At 44.0% G+C, this 19951-nt stretch overlaps 1 protein-coding gene across 1 annotated transcript in view; it reads right to left on the reverse strand.

Annotated features, from left to right (window-relative positions):
• Window positions 1-19951, reverse strand: part of CSMD2 (CUB and Sushi multiple domains 2) — a 542149-nt gene that overhangs the window by 208709 nt on the left and 313489 nt on the right. The window contains exon 14 of the mRNA XM_044997694.1: window positions 4672-4854. Coding sequence (XP_044853629.1) covers window positions 4672-4854 — 183 coding nt within the window. The remainder of the gene's footprint in view (window positions 1-4671; window positions 4855-19951) is intronic.

The following is a 19951-nucleotide window of genomic DNA, read 5'->3' on the forward strand; positions in this document are numbered from 1 at the left end:
ACAGACTGGAGGGAGGTGTCAAGCAGTGAATAGGAAACTAAGATTGGGTGGAAAAAAGCATTTCTAACCACACAGTATGATGACCCCGAGTCTCCTTTCCAGTCAGTTCCAGGGCACGGGAACTTGCAAATTTGCAATTTGACACACATACACTGTCACAACACAAAGCACCCTGCCGCATCACAACCACCCAGACCCATAACCAACCATGTGAAGTTGTGCTGAAAACCAGCACATCACAACTAGAGAAGGCAGAAATTTTCCACACACAGACACACACAAAAAGTTTCCACTGGCATGTACTGGATTCTTTTAAACCAGAAACGAAAGGAACTGGGGGAATGCACCACATGGACTACAAACTAAGGGGGAAAAAAAAGCGACTATAATGTCACTTGTTAAACTCTCTGGGGCTAGGAGCTGTCCTGTGTTCTGGGATGGTACAATGCCTAGCACAATGTGGCCTTGGTTCATGACAGAGGCTCTAAGTGCTACCACAATACTAATTAATTTTAAAAAATAAAATAACTAATAATAATAAAGCAAAACCCACTGGAAACCAGGGATGCGCCTGAACTAAAACCCCACATTAGAATCACCTGGAAACTTTGTAGAAGTTTGTATCAGGACACGGACCCAAGCTTTCTGGCTCACCCCACAATATCTCAAACAGGCCCAAAAATATGGATCCTCCAACAAAAACACCACTCTTCATTAGGTTCCACACATAACCTATAAGGCAATTGTAGCAGAACTTCAATATAAAAACATAAACTTTGCCCCCCATGTCCTCTTCATGCATCCATGATCATAATCATTTACAGCTACATGTACATATATGTGCACACGCACACACACACACACACACACTTTACCTTTACAGTGCTTGACGGGTCCAGCAAACTACAGCTCCATGAGTGTGAAGACACTGAACTAACGTGCCAGAGAATGATTCCATTTCAGAAATAATTCTCCTGAGACACTCACCAGCACAAGTAATGGAGGAGGGGGAGTGGAAGGCAAAACCATCACCCATATTCACCGGGATTTGGTGTCAAAAGGTATTGCCTGGCAGTGACAGCTTATTCCATAATTATCCACAACACAAAACATTTGGCGCAATTGACTCACTTGCTCATAGCACAGGACTGGCCCATCGGGCATGGCTGGTCAGGGTTTGGGTGCTTTAACAGGACAGCATGGGGAACCCAAGACTAGAAGAGCAAAGAGGTTTGGGGGAGGGAATAGAACCGTTCAGGGGAAGTTGTCAGAATATCTTAGACATGAGCTGGCTCTAGCCAGGGATGCTAGTCCTTCCCTTTTCTTTAGCTCTGTAACTCACACGTTGTAAAATCTACAGTTTAAATGCAAAGCCTAGTCACAAAATCTGTTTTGAATCAAGGTTGCACCAGCCCATCTAAAATCCAGGTAAGAATTACAAAACGCCTTATTTTTCATAATACAGATGTGTGCGTTTAAGTAGCAATACGGACACGTGATGCAACGGAATGGGGCATTCCAGTCAACCTGGCCATACATTATACCAGGGTCATCACTGTGGTATATGAACAACCAGTCTGCTCCCTATGAAAGTTCTGTTACCATGCGGCTATTTCCCCATTCTTAAACCTGCTTTTCTATTCATTCACAGGTAACTACAGTTTGATTATTGCCTTGTATTCATATCAGATCCCACCAATGCACCCGGATGCGGCACCTACTAAGATTGACAACTGGATGTCAGAGGTACTAATTTTATCCCTTAGACACTTCCTCACCCTCTTTTCAACATCTTTAAGTTCCTGAAGGACAACCACAACTCAACACCGAAGTGATGATCTTGGTTCTATTGTACTATGAAATCAGGATCACCCCTGCTTGTGAAAACGGTACCGACCCTGGAATGATTTTACAAACGGTAGCTTTCAAAACGCACGTCAGGATGAATAACTGCAACCATGAAGCTGGTCTGAGGTCTAAGAGACACTGTGAAGTGGGGAGAGAGGTCTTCCACATCTAATAATGATCATGGCTGAGTGCAGCAGAGACCTTCATCATCAGCTAACAGCAAACATGTGGATGGATAACTGCACTCACCCCTTTCAGCTACAGAAACACAGTGAGCTAAAAGAACCATTTCCAGTCAGTTCAGCCAGTCAGAGGGAACCTATATGCACTCAAGGCCAGACATACTTTGTCCCTAAGTGGGAAGTATGGTGCATGCATGGGACAGCCTGATGAAGATTCCCAAGGGCCCCACGTACAGAGCATGAATGGTTAAGGGGTATGATGACAACCACAAGGATAAAGATGGAAGATCTTTTATCATGAAGACATAGACAATGGTGGATTCAGGAACCCCTCGCAATAAGGCAGGTACACGATGATTTTGTGTGGCCTCATCACTGGAAGTTCAGGCCATGAGTTCTCTGAGATACGTACAACATGGATATAAATCATTGATCAGGCCAGCAGATGCTGCTTTAATCTCCTTCTGCATTTGTCATGCGTTTGCAGCTAGAATTGGAGCCACTGAATTGTTTGCATATTCCAACTAGCAGCATATGAATCAGGTTACCTTGTTTTTCCACCTAATGCCCAGTACAGGTACAGATACAGATTTTATGCTGAGTTACATTCTTGTGCCATTCTACTGTGTCATCTCTGCTGACACACATTCATGTGATGGTGTGTAGAGTAACCAAACACAAGAGCAGCAGGAGGAGGACGGGCAAAACTTCTTTGCACTATCTGTACATTTTGCCTTTTTGATTAGTAAATATCCACAGCTGGACCACAGGGGGTGGAAGATGCTGCATGGCTTTAACTGGTGGATTCATGGCTCTTTAGTGATCATGCTTCTCTTCCCCTTCCCTGAGCAATATGGGCTTTGATATGATGCCCACCCCCCATTCCGTATCTGTGGACAGAGTAGGTGAAAATTCCACATCTTTATTGGACTGAAGATGGGGAAATTTCAACCGTGCTAACATTTTGATGGAGCTGTGTCACTCCAGGTACCCAAGATGTGGATAACAGGCATTTATCAATTGTCCATCAGGGGAAATCTCAGAAACAGCTGACGGTTTTGTTAAAAATTCCCAAATATTGGATAGTTTGGGGTAGAAAAAAACTGGATTGGAGAGTCTCCCAAAAAAGGGCTGTGTCGTGAGAATTCTAGCACTTTCCATTTTGATCAGGAGCAAAATACAAGGGGGACTATTTTCCTCAAACGTCTCAGGGTGTGTTTGCTTTTGGACAAAGCCAAGCAGCGAGAAAGTGCATGACATTTAGCAATGGGCAAACCTTGTGGACGCCAAGGGCTTTCACAAATTGTGCAAGTTGCTTAGAGGTTTTGCAAAACTTGTTCAAAGCATGTGAAACATTTCCCCTATCATTTAAAAGCAAATTTACTTATTTGCAAATATCAGAGGGGTAGCCGTGTTAGTCTGGTTCTGTAGAAGCAGCAAAGAATCCTGTGGCACCTTATAGACTAACAGACGTTTTGCAGCATGAGCTTTCGTGGGTGAATACCCACTTCTTCGGATGCATCCGAATAAGAATCAGGACTCTTATTTGCAAATGATGTTATTCCACAGTTGCCTCTATGTAGCAAGGGTAATTCAATTTTCAAATAATATATTTGTTTTTCTAGGCTTTGCAATGTCTTTGGTACAGAAGAAACCTACGTAAACTACAAGTGAGTACCTTGGACAGGATGCACGTGTGCATTTATTGTATTATAATAAATATACACACAGTGTATCATTTTAGGAACATTTCTTCTGTCTCCTCTCGGCACACACTTCCCCACACTCGCCTTTCCTCTGTATCTGTTATTCACTCTCAGCTCCATTTTATCATCCTGTTGTTTCACTGACTTTCCCTTCTCTCTCCTCAAAGCTGAACATTCAGACCTTAGAGTGCTCAAGCGGGTAAAATATTAGACACATCGAGTTCACTCACCCTCAGCTGGGGAACAAAATAAAGTAAATACTTTTGTAAGCCTTGTTAACAGTTTCCTTTTGGGTGATGGTTCCGATAAATTATAATTGTATGGTGCTTAACACTATCAGGGAAAGGGGAGATTTTCCAAGGGCAGTCAGGACTACTGAAAGCCAGAAAGAATTGGGCGCCTAACTTCCGCTTATGCCTCTGAAAATCTCCCCCCAAGTCGCTACTCGGAGCATCAAGCCCTATTTCTGCTGAGATTTAAGACAAGAAATTTAAAGCTGAGATTTGGAGGTAGGAGGCCTGAGAGCTGTCAGGTTACAAAGGAGAATTAAATGGCCAAAAATGGAATCTAATTTAATGGGTTTTTACCAGCATGGAAGATTCCACTTTCTCTAAGACGTGAACCTGAACCCAAATCCTGAAACTAAATACCATAAAAAAAATGTTGGGAGGAGAGATTGGAATCTGAAGCCAGATCCAAATTTTGAGGCTGTCCCCTTTCCCCTGTAATGGACAGAACCAAATTCTCAGATTCAAACACTCTCGAACATTGGGGTAGTTAAAATCTCGATCCATAGTTTGCAGTTTGGCTTCCATCTCTCTATCTCCAGTATTTTCTGCATTCTAGGTACTAAATCCAGTGCACAAATGTATTGTCTACATAGTTACTTCACTGGACATTGCAAACACTTTAAAGCAGTCTCCTCACTGACTTACAAACACAGACTGGTTTCTGAGCGGACCACTGGCTACTCTTTTGGCACGTAATTGTTTTCTGTCCCTTCAACTCAAAGGCAGGCTGGCATTCAAACTTCAAAGTGTCCCCGTGGCGAAACGTTGAGCCTTCTCTCTTGCCGTAGGCTGGTATCCCAGGATCACCGCAACTCCCCTGGTCAATTTCTGAAAGAAAATAAAACAAAAGTGGGGGAAAAAAGGGTTCTGGCAACTGGAAACTTTGTTGTAATGTTTGTATTATGCTCTTGCTTACATGCTATCAACAGATAAGGTGTGCATTACCCTTACATAACGCCACACCCCTGGGTGGGTCGCTGGCATGGGGGATTGAACTTGGAGCCTCTGTATCTCAATGCATGAGCCTCTATCGCTGGAATTAAAAGACCCACCTCTATTAGCTAATGCACCAGCAGCCTTATGGTCCCCTAGCTACGTCCCACCCACCGCTGCACGGGGGCAGCATGTGACACTGACTGGGTGAGTGGTACACGTATCAGTGTTGGGACATCAGCTAAAGCAAGTCATTATTTTAAACAGCTGTATTTACAGGCACAGTGATGGTTTTCCTGGTTGATTGATCTGAATTGCTAATCCCTTTCCATCCATTCTTGTAACTGATCTATTTCCGATTGCCTTTCTAAATACAAAAGTACTACAGGGAAAGAGAGATTGATTGTTATACTGATTTCCCATGCAGCTGAATGTTTATTCCGGGTTGCATGAGAAGTGGACACACAGCTACTGTGAAACCATTGGGGAGGGAGGGTATCTGATTAATGAACCTGGCCATTGAAATACAATGAACGATTTTAAAATCCTCTTTAAGAAAGAAAAAAAAATTCTAAAGATCTCGGTAAAGGAACTCTCTGTCTCCATCAACTCACGTTCTATCTCAGGAGTAAATAAAAACATCTATACTACTCGTCGGAAATTAAAATCCACATTGAGCCTGAAGATACTCATTTACTTCTCAAAAGCTAGATTCTGCCACACTTACACTGAGTGTAAGGCTCAGGCAATGGGAGTTAGTTGCCTATATACCTTTGAGGGTCTTGGCCTTATCAAATACAGTAGAACTCCGAGTTATGAACACCAGAGTTACAAACTGACCGGTCAATTGCACACCTCCTTTGGAACCGGAAGTACACAATCAGGCAGCAGCAGAGACCAATACATAAATAAATAAGCGAGCGAATACAGCGCGGTTAAATGCAAACAAACAACAAAATAAAGGGAAAGCAGCATTTTTCTTCTGCATAGTCAAGGTTCAAAGCTGTATTAAGTCAACGTTCAGTTGCAAGCTTTTGATTGAACAACCATCACGTTTTGTTCAGAGTTACAAACGTTTCGTTCATGACTCTGAAGTTCTACGGTAGCCCCATGGTAATGAGGTGAGGTGCTCTGATGAGTAAAGCAGACTGTGGCCCTAAGTTGAGGGTCTTAATTGCTACAGATTCACTACCCTGGATACTGGAATCCTAAATCCACAGAGCACTGGTTGAAACAGGACAAGCTTCCATCCAGATGCACCTGGACTTCATGCATCTGCAGGGAACTCCTATAGCAGTGTGTCATAGGGTGAGCTGGCCCCTTTAAGAGAGTGTGAACCTAGCTTCACCTGTCAGAAGTGTACCTCCTAGACACTGGGAACTCCCTTGCTCAACTCCCAGTCCTATGATCAGGAAGATAAAATAGTCACAGATGAGGCTGATCCTGAAACTAACAACAGTGCCAACTGTGCGGGTGGTTTTATTATATGGAAGGCCATCAGTTCAATCAACAGACGGGACTGAGCCGGCAGCCCATTTCACAGAGCCCAACAAATAGAGGGCAATGAGTGATCGCCCTTGCTTATTTCAAAACAGTGACCTGGGAGTTGTAAAGCTCTGCATCCCTTTTACCACTCCCAACTATATAGTTTTCACTCCGTTTTCTGATCTGAGCTAATAAAGGAGCAATGTCTCAGGTCACGGATGGTACAGTTCAACCTAGGCTGACCAGATAGAAAGTGTGAAAAATCGGGACAGGGAGTGGCGGGTAATAGGAGCCTATAGAAGAAAAAACCCCAAATATCGGGACTGTCCCTATAAAATCGGGACATCTGGTCACCCTAGTTCAACCAAATGGTAGTTCTGGAAATTTGAGAATAAATCCCGTCTCCTGAAGCAATTAGTGACACTCCTTCATGAAGATACGTATGCATAGCACACCTTTAATTCTTCAGGAAAGGCATCTTATAATGACAGTACAAGAAAAGCTCTGCAAGTCTACTTTAGTAAAGTGTTCAGTGAGATGGGGTCTGTCTCTCTGCTTTCTCCACTCCCCAGCTAATGATGACAAAAGGAAAATATGGAGTTATCTTGGAAAGATCCTCTTCTATATTCCACATCATGACTTTGGATTCTTTGATCTCAGACCGCTCCCAACGTCTCTCTCCCCGGGTTTTAAACAAGAAAACTTGAGCGTGCTCTGGTCCAACAGGTTCCATATTCACATCTTGATCCACAACCACATCCATAGCCACAGCCTGCCAAGGCCAGGTTTCAATTTCACTGAAGTCTTTCAACCCCAATATGTTTGTTTTCCTTACTGCATCACAGAACCACAAAATGCCACAGTGTATCCAATAAGGAATGGAACACACTTAGTCTGACTTCATAGTTTTTATGATCATCTAGTTTGACACAAGCCACAGAAAGTAAGTAAATTGCAGAGCTGGGATTCAAACCCAGATTTGAGTCCCAGCGCCTCAGCATAAATCCATCCTGTCTTCTGTATTTATTCTTTTTTTTTTTACTTTATGTTAGAGGCAAAAGTATCCCTTGACACCCCCTGCTACCAAATGATTCAACAGTGACTGAAATATAAAGAAGAAAAGCAATAATGCATTCCCTTTCACCCTCTCATAATACGAGAACAAGGGGGCAGCTCATGATTTAAAAGGCAATACACTTAGAAAGAATAAAAGGAAATAGATTTTGTGTGGTTTGATCCAGTGCATAATTAACCCATGGAACTCTCTGCAACAAGACATGTATATGAATAATAAGAATATCACCTACATTGTCCCAGCCAGGGTAAACACGTTTACTGGTATCAACCTTCATTCTTCAGGTCATGAGTCAACCCTCAAACACTTGGGTTTAGGAACAAATTACACCCGAGGGACATTATTGCATAATTGGCATAATTAAGGGTGTTTTATACTCATCTGGTACTGGCCACTCTCGGATACAGGGCTGGATGGGCCATTGGTCTCACCTAGTGCGGTATTCGCTATGTTCTTAAAGCTCTCATTCTGCATAGACTGTCTGAGTAGGTCCTTTAGGGCGGGGATTGTCTCTTTTCTATGTTTGCACAGCACCCTGCACATTGGGGACTCAGTCCTGATTGGGCACTACCATGATATGAACATTTAATCCTTGTCATAATAAGGAGGGTTGGAGGCTGTTCTGAGCAGAGCCTCACTGCATGATAGGGGCCTAAGTCTCCGTCGCAGTGGAGGAAGATACCTACAAAATGCAAGTTGGACTGCTAAATTTGTGTCGCCATTCTCTCTCTGCATTACCGTATTCCATTTCAACATCAATTCCCCCATGCAGTTCTAAAGTAGACAGATGACACCTTCTCATGTGGAGATGTACAGGTAGCAAGAGATTAATTGTATTCTGACTTTGGGAAAATCGTGTACGCGATTTTCTGTTATCTGCTTTCATACAGTTTCATTTCTAAAGAGTTCCTTCCCTCTCTATCGCTATTAGTGATGAGACTTTATTCCTTTAAAGCCTTCTTCAGTGCTTCAGCACTATTAATCTGTGTTGCATTCATCTCATCTTCCACTTTCTCTGGTTTTTATCTGCATCATCTGTGATCAGCCTCACTGTCTTTTCTCCCAGTTTTCAATTTCTAACACCAAATTGGAAACTTCTTTTATGACATTTCCCTTACAGAGGAAATCACATAAGCCAAGATTTGTATTAATCCATCTAATATTCCGATGTGATTTGAATATCAACAAGTTTCTCTTACTGTTCTATTGACTCTAGGCAACTTTAGATATATTTTCAACAGAAGCCACAATGGAGCATCTGGTGTCTGTTATTGCATTTTATGTCATGCACTAAAAAGTCATCGTCGGGTAAAGGGGTCCAAAAATATGATCTAACAATTTAATATTAATAGAAAAGTTTTCATGAAGTGTATTTCTTCTCTGCTTTTCAGTGACAACAGTTTGTTTGGATTTAAATATTGCCCTGCAGGCTTTGCAAATGCTGAGAAACAGGGTGAAACAGACTAGATACAACAATGAAATTGACCAGTTTATTGCTATTCTCCAAACAGAGCAAAGTGCGAGACCAATGGTGTAAATTATTAAAAGGAAATTCAACTTTTAAGAGTCTTACAGTTTTAATAATCGACAGAAAGGGCATTTATTTAAAGCATAATGATTGCAACCAAACAGAAATGTGGGCAATGGTCTCTGCTGGAAAAGTCATAAGGCATTTATATTCATACACAAAGTTCTCGGTCAATTAGTACCGACCACTTGTACAATATTTAAAACCCACACCACCACCAAACATACTGACTTGTGTGCGTGCACACTGCAGACCTCTGCTGGATGGAGTATCAGGACTGCTCAAATGCATGACACCAAGATACCTTCTAGTACCTGGATTATCTGCGGAGGAGAAGAGCTCTTAACCCTTCCCCAGCTAATGGCAAAAGCCTAGTTTAGCACAGCTAGTAAAGGCCTGTCTCCCGGGGTAGGAAGTCCCATGTTCTATCTTTGCTTTTAACCAGGAGTCCTGTGTCCATGGAATTGTTGCAACAGGCCAGAATCCACCATTCAAAGCATCATGCCTGAACTGTATGGGAAAGTCCAATGCAATGTAAGGAAAATGTTTACTTTTCTCATCCTAAATAGAGAATTATTTCCCTGCTTGCTTTGCGGAGTTTCCAAAAAACTTTAGAAACGAGCAAATTCTCTCAAATGATACAGAACTTAGAGTAACTGCTACAAAACACACTCACATGTCTACGGAAGTTCTATTAACTTCCACCATTAGTTCAGTTGAGTAGGACTTTCCCACATGGTCCCTCACACAGCTCTAACAGCCAACAGCCCGTCCAAAGCTGCCAGTGGAATAGCCTCGTGTTGAGGTTTCCTCGTGCATGCAGACGATCAGAAATATTTTTCCATTTTTAGACTGCACCGCACTCAGTGCTGAAGTTGTTAATAGAGGTCAATAGCAGGCAGTTAGAACAAATAGAAAACAAAGGTGGAAGGGATTTTGTTAGCAATAAACCCTCCTCGAAATGTTCTGCAAACATCCATTAGGAAAGTCTGTGAGCTTGTAAAACTATATCTACAAATAGCTGATAGACAATACATGGCACCTAGAAAACAAACCATGCTGACCCACTTCCTTTTAAAAACTGGTAATGGAAAATGTCTGATAGAGAGGAAGAACCTATTCATAGCTTAACAGGGAATAATGTAAAATAAATAAATAAACCCGCACAGCAGTTAGGAACAAAACTAATGGCTACAAAAGGTGGATGTGCTACTTATATGATGCTGGGATGCCTGAGTTTTATTGAGTCTTCTGGAACTGCTACTTCAAATACAAATCCATTATTGCTGCTTATCAGTCATCGGGATTGAATGGGTCAGCTCTCTGGAGGCTCAGGCTTTATATCCAACACCAATACCGCACCCACTATACATATAGTAAATAAATGCACACACCCACACAATGAACACTTATGAATAGATATTCCACAGACAATAGAAAAACACATCCCTGCTCTCTGCAGCATGTCCGTACATGCACATACAGACATGCAGAGAAAGAGAGAGACACAATGCAGCGAAGGTTTGAGTGACATGAGTTTAGATGGCCTCATGGCTCACCGGAGGAAACACAGCCCTCTTGACTCACAGCATTGGGCTTTTAACCACAATACCATCCCTCCCTCCCTTTTGTTGTAACAGGTTATATCCAGTGATGAGCTGCCAGAATGTTAATAACCGGTTCCCTACTGGGTTTTCGGCGGCACTTCAGTGGCGGGTCCTTCAGTGCCACCGAAGACCCGGAGTGAGTGAATGACCCGCTGCTGAAGCGCCGCCACCAGCCCGGGAGGGAACCGGTTATTAAGCGCCGCCCGGTGAGTACAAGCCCGAGACCCCCCCACCTTAACTGGCCCCACCCCCTACCCAACTCACCCCGCTCCCTGTCTCGACTGCCCTGACCTCATCCACCACCACCTGACAGACCCCCGGAACTCCCATGCCTACCCAGTCCCCCATCCCCCATCCCCTGACCGCCCCCCAGAACCTCCACCCCCTCCAAACACTCCCTGCCCCTTATCCAACCCCTTCTCCCAGCCCCGGCCCAGCCCCCTTACCATACTGCTCAGGACAGCGTGTATGGATGCCATGAGGACCGCTGGAGCTCGCAGCCCCACCCCCAAAGCGGCAGGAGCTGCCGAGCTGCCCAGGAGCAGTCCAGAGCGCTGGATCCAGGCTCTGTGAGAGGGGGGAAGAGGCTGGGGGATCCTCCCCAGGCAGGAGCTCAGGAGGGCCGAACAGGACGGAGTTTGCTCACCCCTTTAACAACCAGTTCTAAACCGGCTTCTAAATTCAACAACCGGTTTGCGTGAACCAGTGCGAACTGGCTCCAGCTCACCACGGGTTATACCCCAAACCCTGAAAGTTGGGCACCCCTCTTCAAATGCCTTCATTTACTGATCCCTCCTCCCAACTCACACTCTTACACGAAAGCCTCTTGCATCCACACCTCAACCATCCTAACATAATATGAACATGATCTTCTTAGGATTCATTAAATCCTATTAACTGCAGCACTGATATAAACATCTTTCATCAAGACATCTCTGAAAGCAATTTGCAAAGATTAAGGGCCAGATCCAGCCAAGCATTTAAGAACGAGCTTAACTTTTGTCATAGGATTATTCAGCAAAGGCGTCAAGCACCCTTGAAATCAAGCGCTTTGCTGCATTGGGGCCTAAGTAATGAAGCTGCAGAGAATCCAGGCCTGATTCTCCCCCTCTGCACGACACCATTTACTCTCACTAGCATACCTGTGGTAGGAGATACCGGCTTTTGAAATCCAATTAAAATGCCCATTTTAAAATCTCAGCTGGGTTATTTCTTTCAGTTTCCTTCTCTGGGTGAATGTGCTAAAACCACTCGCCATGTTCCTTGCTGTTGTGGTTTGAACATCCTTGGGGCTGTTCGGTGAAATGTACACCTCACTTCAGGGTATGTTCCACTGAATAACATTGTGTCCCTTTAAAACAGTCAGTTTGCACAGGGGAGGTGACGTATAAGCCCCGGGGGTGAAATTCTGACCCTGATGAAGTCAATGGAAGTTTTGCCAATGGACTTCAATAGGGCCAGGATTTCACCCCAGGTTGTTTGCTTTTTTGTAACCATCTCCAAATTTTCAGCTCTGGCATGGGAGGCACAGGGCACTAGGAACCCTAACCCAGCCATGGGGCTGCTGTCCAAGGTGCTGAACAAGTCCACCTGCCACAGAAGTCAGGTGCTCATCACTTTTGTCAAATCGGGCCATGATTAGAGCGCGGGATACTCGGAATGAGAGAGGGAACAGAGAGAAGTGCAGCCATACAAAGAAAGGAAGGAATAGCTTCTTTCTGACCTAGTGAAGGGAAAGAATGAAGTTCACACAGGCACCCCCCAAGAAGCTGATTAGAAGGTCTCTGAAAGCTTCTCACTCATTACTATTTGGGCAGAAAGACTTTCCTTCTGCATTTACAGTATGAACCCCATGGGCCCGAATGGCTACACAGAGGGGGAGAGATTTAAGGGAGGGAGATGGCAGATTTAAGGACTGGATTGGAAGGAAAGATTATTGCTCACACATCCTTTCCCGTCTACAAGGCGTGTTCCTCATTGTAAGCATCATGCAAACAAACCAGCACACTTCTTCATGCCTAGAGCTGCTTGCAAAGTGGAACTGCTGTCCCGAAGGTACTTCTAACTTGTAACTAATTACTACTTGTTGTAGTGTTGTTACTAACACTCTTAGAATTAGCAACTACTACAAACCACACGTCACACTTTTCATTTTCATACTTTTGAGAAATCAAAATATATAAGATAAGATAAGGTAAAAGACTGAACAAAATGAAATGAGAAAATCTAAACAAAACATTTCAACTTTAGCTAAACAAAATGCAAAAGTCAAAATGAACCATTTCAAAACTTTTTTACAAATTTCATTGAAATCAACACCATATTGCAAAACATTTCAACTGGGCTGAAACAGCACTTTCTAACAAAAAAAACCTGTTCCACTGAAAATTTTTCAACCAGCTCTACCTAGGCCATATGTAGCTTGGTGGTGGTGGTGGTGGTGGGGAATTTGCATAATGGCGCATAATGTGGTAAAAGGAAGCCTGGATTTTCAAAACTACTAATGACTGCGGGTATTTCAGCATCCAGCGGTCCAACCTGAGACATTGAAAAGGGACCTGATTTTCTGAGCATGGGTGGCAAGCATACACCTTCTACGGTATCTCCAGTTTTGCTATAAAAATGGAGGTACCTAAAATTTAGGTCACTGTTTTCTTAGAGCCCAATCTCAGGCCCCCATGGGAGCCTTTCCATTAACTTCAATGGGTAGTGGGAATTAGACCTTTAAAAGAGTGCTTAAGCATGGTGCAAAATAGTTAATTGCCTCAGCTGTCTAACCTCTTATACAGTGATGCGACTGCAGAAGTAGTTACGACTGGAAGAAGCTGCCCTCTGGAGAGAACTGCAGCATGATCCAGGATGCACAAGCTACAAGAAGCCTGTTTTTTTTTGTTGGTTCCAGAAGTGGGGGGAAAATGCCAAGGGAAGAATCAAAACAAAAAAAGAAAACTCCCCTGCCCTTATATCTCCCCTCATACCCACTGTCTAGGCCAGAGCTCCCGGGCAAAAATAAAACCTGTATCCAGCAGGCCGTCACTCATTAAAATCCCTCCTGGCAGAATGTCCAATCACTCCAGCTTTTATGCTTGTCTTTAAAGGTAAGTAGGAGCCAGGTGACTCCGAATGCAGCTCAGGTCAGTGGCACTGTAAGCTAAAAGCCTGAATGCGTGTGGGTTCAGCAGTCTCCAGCCCTCCTGCTTCATGACAAGAGTCAATTTGTTTAATGGAAATGGGGAGTGGGAAGAAGTAAACAGACTTCAATGCCAGGGAGACTGGGGGGCTTTCCTAGAATGTAGGACCAAATAAACAAATATTCACAACTAATCAATGGGGAGCGCGCAGGAAAAGAAACACACAATATGATGCATGGCCTCCTGCGGGAGCTGGCTTGTGCTAGCAGATCTGGTGTGGAATTCAAACAAGTAGTCAAGAAGCTGCCCTTGGACCCCTGGGTTTCTGTGCAGGGCCGGCTCCAGGGTTTTTGCAGCCCCAAGAGGCAGAGGAGGGAGCCCGCGATCGGCGGCACTTTGGTGGCAGGCTCTTCACTCCCAGAGGGACCGAGGGACCCACCGCCGAATTTCCGCCGAAGAGCCAGACGTGCCACCCCTTCCCCTTGGCCGCCCCAAGCACCTGCTTGCTGCGCCGGTGCCTGGAGCTGGGCTTGTTTTCTGTGGCAGCTCCTTACACAACAAAGACTCAGATGCAAAACAGATCAATGGGCGTCTGTCTCTGTACAGCAATAGCAGCCACCAGAGTGACTGTTATAAGCCGGACCCCTGAATACAGGCGTAATGCATTTGTGCGATTCGTACAGGGGAACATCAGAGGGGAGGGGAAAAAGTGATCATCTCTTGGGGCAGGTGGCCATTTGCACTGTGTACATATGGATATCTATCTCAGGTATTTATCTAGCCCCCATAACTTGTATCTGATCACCTCACAATCTTTAATGTTTTCATCCTCACTACACCCCTGTGAGACAGGGCAGAGCTGTTATCCCATGTTACCAATGGGAAATAGAGGCCCCGAGAGACTACACAACTTGCCCAAGATCACACAAGAAGTCTGTGGCAGAGTAGAGAACTGAAGCTAGAACTCCCAGGTTAGTGACTTACCCACTGGACCAGCCTTCCTCCCCAAAGCCCCATGTTCACATTATGAGCCAGATTTTCAAGAGCGCTCAACTCCCATTCAAAAATGTAAAAAGGGCCACATTTTGAATACAAACTTTTAGCATCCATCAGTTCCCATTGTGACACTATTGTAGTAGGAGTGTGATTCTCCATTGCACCTTGCGCAGACCGTTGCAGCAGTGCAAAATAAGTGTCTCATGCTCCCAAAGCAGAGTGGGAGTGTTTTGTACTCACTTTACACTGGTGTAAGTGGCATGACAAGATGGAAGACAATGAACAATCAGGCTCTATATTAATTACGTTGTATTAGTGCACATACACTCAAATATGTATTGATGTGTGTATTACATACAGAATAATTACATTCAAATAACATTCCTTAGATTCCAAACTCAAGCATTCAAAATTTAGGAAAATATTTTATAATTTGAAAGCTTTAAGCAATCTAAATATAGGGGTCACAATCAGCTCCCCCTACAATCTATGTGCATGTGTATAAACACTTGCATTTGCATAGAGATACATTCAGATGTGCATATTTACATATAGTGTATATGCAAACACATAGAAACTCAGTGATCCAAATTGCTTGGGTCGCATGGATTTGATTGAAATCCCCAGAAACTCGGTACGGAGGGAATCTTATGCCTTCAGTTCTGCAGAGCTCCTATATTTCTAAGCTCCATGGGGCTAAAGCTGAGCCCTAAAGCTAAGCTTCATCAGGGCTCTCCAGACCCAAGCGCTGAGTCAGCATTTAAATGATAGTAAATACCATTCATTTTTCATTTGCCAAACTCCCGCACCTGCAGCACGCCATTAGCTGGGGAAAGAGGCCTCCGTCAGCCTCAGATCTGAAACCTAGTCTAAACCCCGTCCAAATTCGGATCCAAACCCCACCTTTTCGGGGTTTGTGTATTCATCGGAGCTGAACCAACAAACTCTGGGAGTGTGAGTGTGCCCATTATTAGAACGTAGTGTATCTGGAAGGAAAGGATTATGCTGGCGGTCATAGGGGACACAGGCTCTGGCCAACCTCCACTTACACAACTCTGCCAATTTTGATCCACCAGATCTACAACTCTTGGGATCTGAAATTCAAGCAATGTTTTGAGGCTGTACATCATCACCAGGAATACAGATCCTGCAGCGGGTCTCTGCTGAACACAAACTGCAATGAACTCCGGCTCACTCTCCTGCAGCTCTACTGGGCCAACAGAAGACTTCATCTTTGTAGCAATACTAGGAGATATACATTGAAAGACACACACAGAGCTTGATCCAAATCCCACTGAATTCAATAGAAAACCACCACACACTGAGTTTAATGGCTTTTGGATGAGGCCCACAGGGTACCGAGTAAGAAAATCACGTCCTTGTTAACAGTCACTTTCCCGACTTTACCAGCACTTCCATTAACTTCCCTAGCCTCAGTTCTACCGTCCATCATTTCTGATGACCAGAATGCAGCCCACGCTAACACAGTGTGGACACTTCATCCCTACGAGTGGTTAAACCACACACAGATATGCACAAGTCGGTCTTTTAGCTCAGGCAGTAGAGACCCATACTCTTGGATTCAGAGGTCTCAGGTTCAATCCATGCGCACGACCCGGCCAGGGCATTGTTACAAGCACAGTAAAAGGACACAGGGGAATATAACAGGTCTGTTGTGTGGGAGAGGGGTCAAATTTTGACCAACTCAGAATTCTTGCAAATACAGCACCAGTTAATGACATTAAAATTTGTTTATTCGCTTTTATGTAGTAATGTAAAGAAAGGCCCAGTGAAATGGGCACCAAGCTAGGAGCCAGGAAACCTGGCTTCTGTTCCCCCTCTGCCACTTGACCTGCTCTGTGACCTTGGACAAGGCACTTCACCTCCCTTCCCCCTCTACCCTTGGCTATTTAGATTGTGAGATCTCCGGGGCAGGGATAGTCTCTTAATTGCTTTTAAAATTAGAACCCAGGACTTAAACTGGCATCAGAAGCTGACTGGGAGCCAGTCGAGGGGCCTAAGCCCTGGAGAAGGCAGGAGCCACTTTCTGGAGCATCATCTTCACATTCAGCTTCAAATATAATGAATTACAGTAATCCATCCTTGTCATGGTCTGCACCCTCACTTGAAACTGGGGGGTTTCAAGTTGAGGACCAGCATGTATCCCCCCACCCTAAAATCCTAGGGTAGGTCTCCTTGTCGCTGCCACCAGTCAGGTTAAAGTGTCTGACACACTGCCTGTCCCCCAAGCTTCCCCTGGGGAACCCAGATTCAAACCCCTTGAATCTCACCAGAGAGAGAGAGAAACAGCCAGTTCCCCTCCTCCCCCTCTTCCTTCTCTCCAGCCTGCTCTGGAGAGATATACACCGAGTCAAATCCTTGACTCAACACAAAGAGGGACTCACTTCCCCCCTCCCCTTCCCTAGTCCTGGAAAGAGATACCTGATTCAAACTGCTTGAATCAAACCCAGGAGGACTGTCTCTTCCCCCCTCCCCTTCCCCTGAATTTCCACAAGAGAAGGAATTAACCAAGTCCAAAGAAAAGAAAGAATTTATTAAAGAATAAAAAGAAAATACAGAATCTCTATGAGCCCAAGCTGGACATTCATAGGGTATAACCTTATCAATCTCTGGAGAGAATTCCTCCTCCCCCTTTCTCAGTAAAAGCAATATCAGCAAACAGGAATAAAGCATTTCCTTTAGCAAACACACAATTGCAAATATAGAAATCAAATCATAAGACTAATTCGCCTTTCTAATTAATACTCACTATTAATTAGTAGAAACTACTCCAGGAGAACTTGGAGACATGACTGTCCTCTCTTAGATCCAAAAAGAGTTCTCTGAGCAAAACAGGGAACACAGACAAAGGCTTCCCTCCACAGAGATTTGAAAAAATCTTATCTCTGATTGGTCCTCTGGTCAGGTGGTCATCAGGTACTGCATGTTAACCCTTTACAGGTAAAAGAGACCTTAACCCTGATCTGTTTATTTATGACAATCCTGGAGGTGAGAAATGCATAAACCATTCTGGCCAGATCCTCATGCTGGAGGAAGAGACGTTACCTAGAAAGATGGCGGTGAAAAGACATTTTTGGAAACAGATCATATCTTAGCTTAGCAAGGAGTCAACAGGACCATGAAACCTGTAACCACTTTGATGAATGGGAGCTGTAAGCCTTTGATGAAACTTCTTGGCCAGTTCTTCGAAGCAGTTCCCCTTTTCAATGGGCATCACTTCACTCTTGCCTGGGTTCAGCTTGAGCCAGTGGTTTTTCATCCAAGAGCTAATTTCCTGTAGGCTTTCCGACATTTTAGTAGTAGTGGTTGTTGCATCGGTAGTGAATGAGAGATAGAGTTGAGTGTTATGGAAATTCACCCCACTGAAGACTAAAATTAGCGGAGATTAAACAAGACACTCATCTAGCGTAATGGTATCCAGCCAAGAAGGATGATCATAAAGAATTATGAAGGGTGTATTTGACTGAGAGACCCTCCTTCACTAGGAATTTTCCCCCTTTTCCATCTGCAACTGGATTTCTTTAGATTTTAAACCACAAGAAGAAGCCAACAGACATTACTCAAGGGGATCTAGACAGACAGATTGCAATAAATGAAAAATGACATCCACACAGGGGACTTGAGTTATTGGGAAGGGATTGTGCAAAATAAGTCCACTCAGTGCTTCACAGAAAGCTCCGAGGGACTCCAGGCTGCAAAAACTTGTGAATCCAGATGTCTGATGGTTTGTGGGAATCCGCTGGATGAGATTAGACAGCCAAGCGCCCTGTGAATTTGAGTCTGGAAAAGAAAATATTGCGAACCGACATTGATAGCACATTTGAAAGACGCAACAAAAAATAATTAAAGGGCTGATGTATTTTGGAAAGAAAAAAGATTATTAGTTTTGATTTACAGTTTCAGGATTACTGGGGAACTATCAATAGGGAATTCATTAACAATATTCTTAGCATTATTTCTAGCACCACTTTAAAGTATTGAAACTTAATGAGTTTCTAAAATCTCATTCCTCTCTCTTTCTAGGCGCCTATTCTATTCTAGCTAGGTTCTTATACTCCACTCCTCACTGCAGTTTCTGGTTGCCTTCCAGCAACGCATTGAACAATGTGACCAACATCTCCATATACCTGTTCTCTCATCCTCTTCTTAGGCAGAGAAGCACTTGCAGGGAACTGCCATGTTTTGGTAGGGTTTTAGGTGGGGTTTTGCTGTTGTTTTTTGGTTGTTTTGTTTTTAAATTGATATGTTTTTATGTTAGCGAAGGGCAGGTCAACCAAATGTGCCTTGGACTTGGAGAAGAAGATGATGAGGTTTCTGATGGTCACTGATGGTCATCACCACTTCACAAACAGCGATTTATCCCCACAACGCCTCTGCCAGGTAGGGAATGATTCTTATCTCCATTTGGCAAATGGGGCACAAAAGGGTTCTCAGTGGGATTTTGGAGCACAAGTCCCAATGACACGGGGCTTCTGATACTAATTTCTTTAGGTGCCCTCAGCGAATTTACCCCAAACAGTTATGGGGGGCAGAGCTGGGAGTCGACCCCTGAGCCGTGAACCCCAGCTGAGTGCTTTACCCACAAGCCTCTCTTCCATCTCACCCTTAATGCTGGGGTTTAGTTTCCCCAGTTAACTTTTCCCTACTTTCACATTCTGGTTCTCATGCACTTCCTGGTAGCTCACTGGCATGTCTTTTTGTTCCCAGCTCCACAGGGATACACCTAAATTGGAAGCAAAACTTCTTTTCAATTACCATTTTTTTAAAAAAAGGGAGGGGGGAGTTTCTGTTTGCTCATCTACCATGTCTCTGAACCACAAGTTTAAAACGACATTAGAAGGTCTGCTTTGCTAACTTTTCATGAAGCGCAAAGAGCCCGTTTCCAAGTGACAGTATGTGGGCCAAAGCCATCCCTCAGTTAGCACCTGATCCAGTTCTCACTGAAGGCAATGGCCAAGCTCCCATTGATCCAGCACAACAATACACAGAGCATTTGCAATGAACTTCAGTGGTAGCTGTAAATGCCTCGGGGCCTGGATCCTCCCATTCTAAGGGAGGCATCACATTTTCAATCTTTGTTCTGCAGTGTCAGCTCATGCCAGTCTGCTTCAGCTTTCAACGTTCAGTGATGGTCAGCTGAGAGGCATTA

Source organism: Mauremys mutica, chromosome 23 (assembly GCF_020497125.1).
Source record: "Mauremys mutica isolate MM-2020 ecotype Southern chromosome 23, ASM2049712v1, whole genome shotgun sequence".
Taxonomy (NCBI): Eukaryota; Metazoa; Chordata; order Testudines; family Geoemydidae; genus Mauremys; species Mauremys mutica.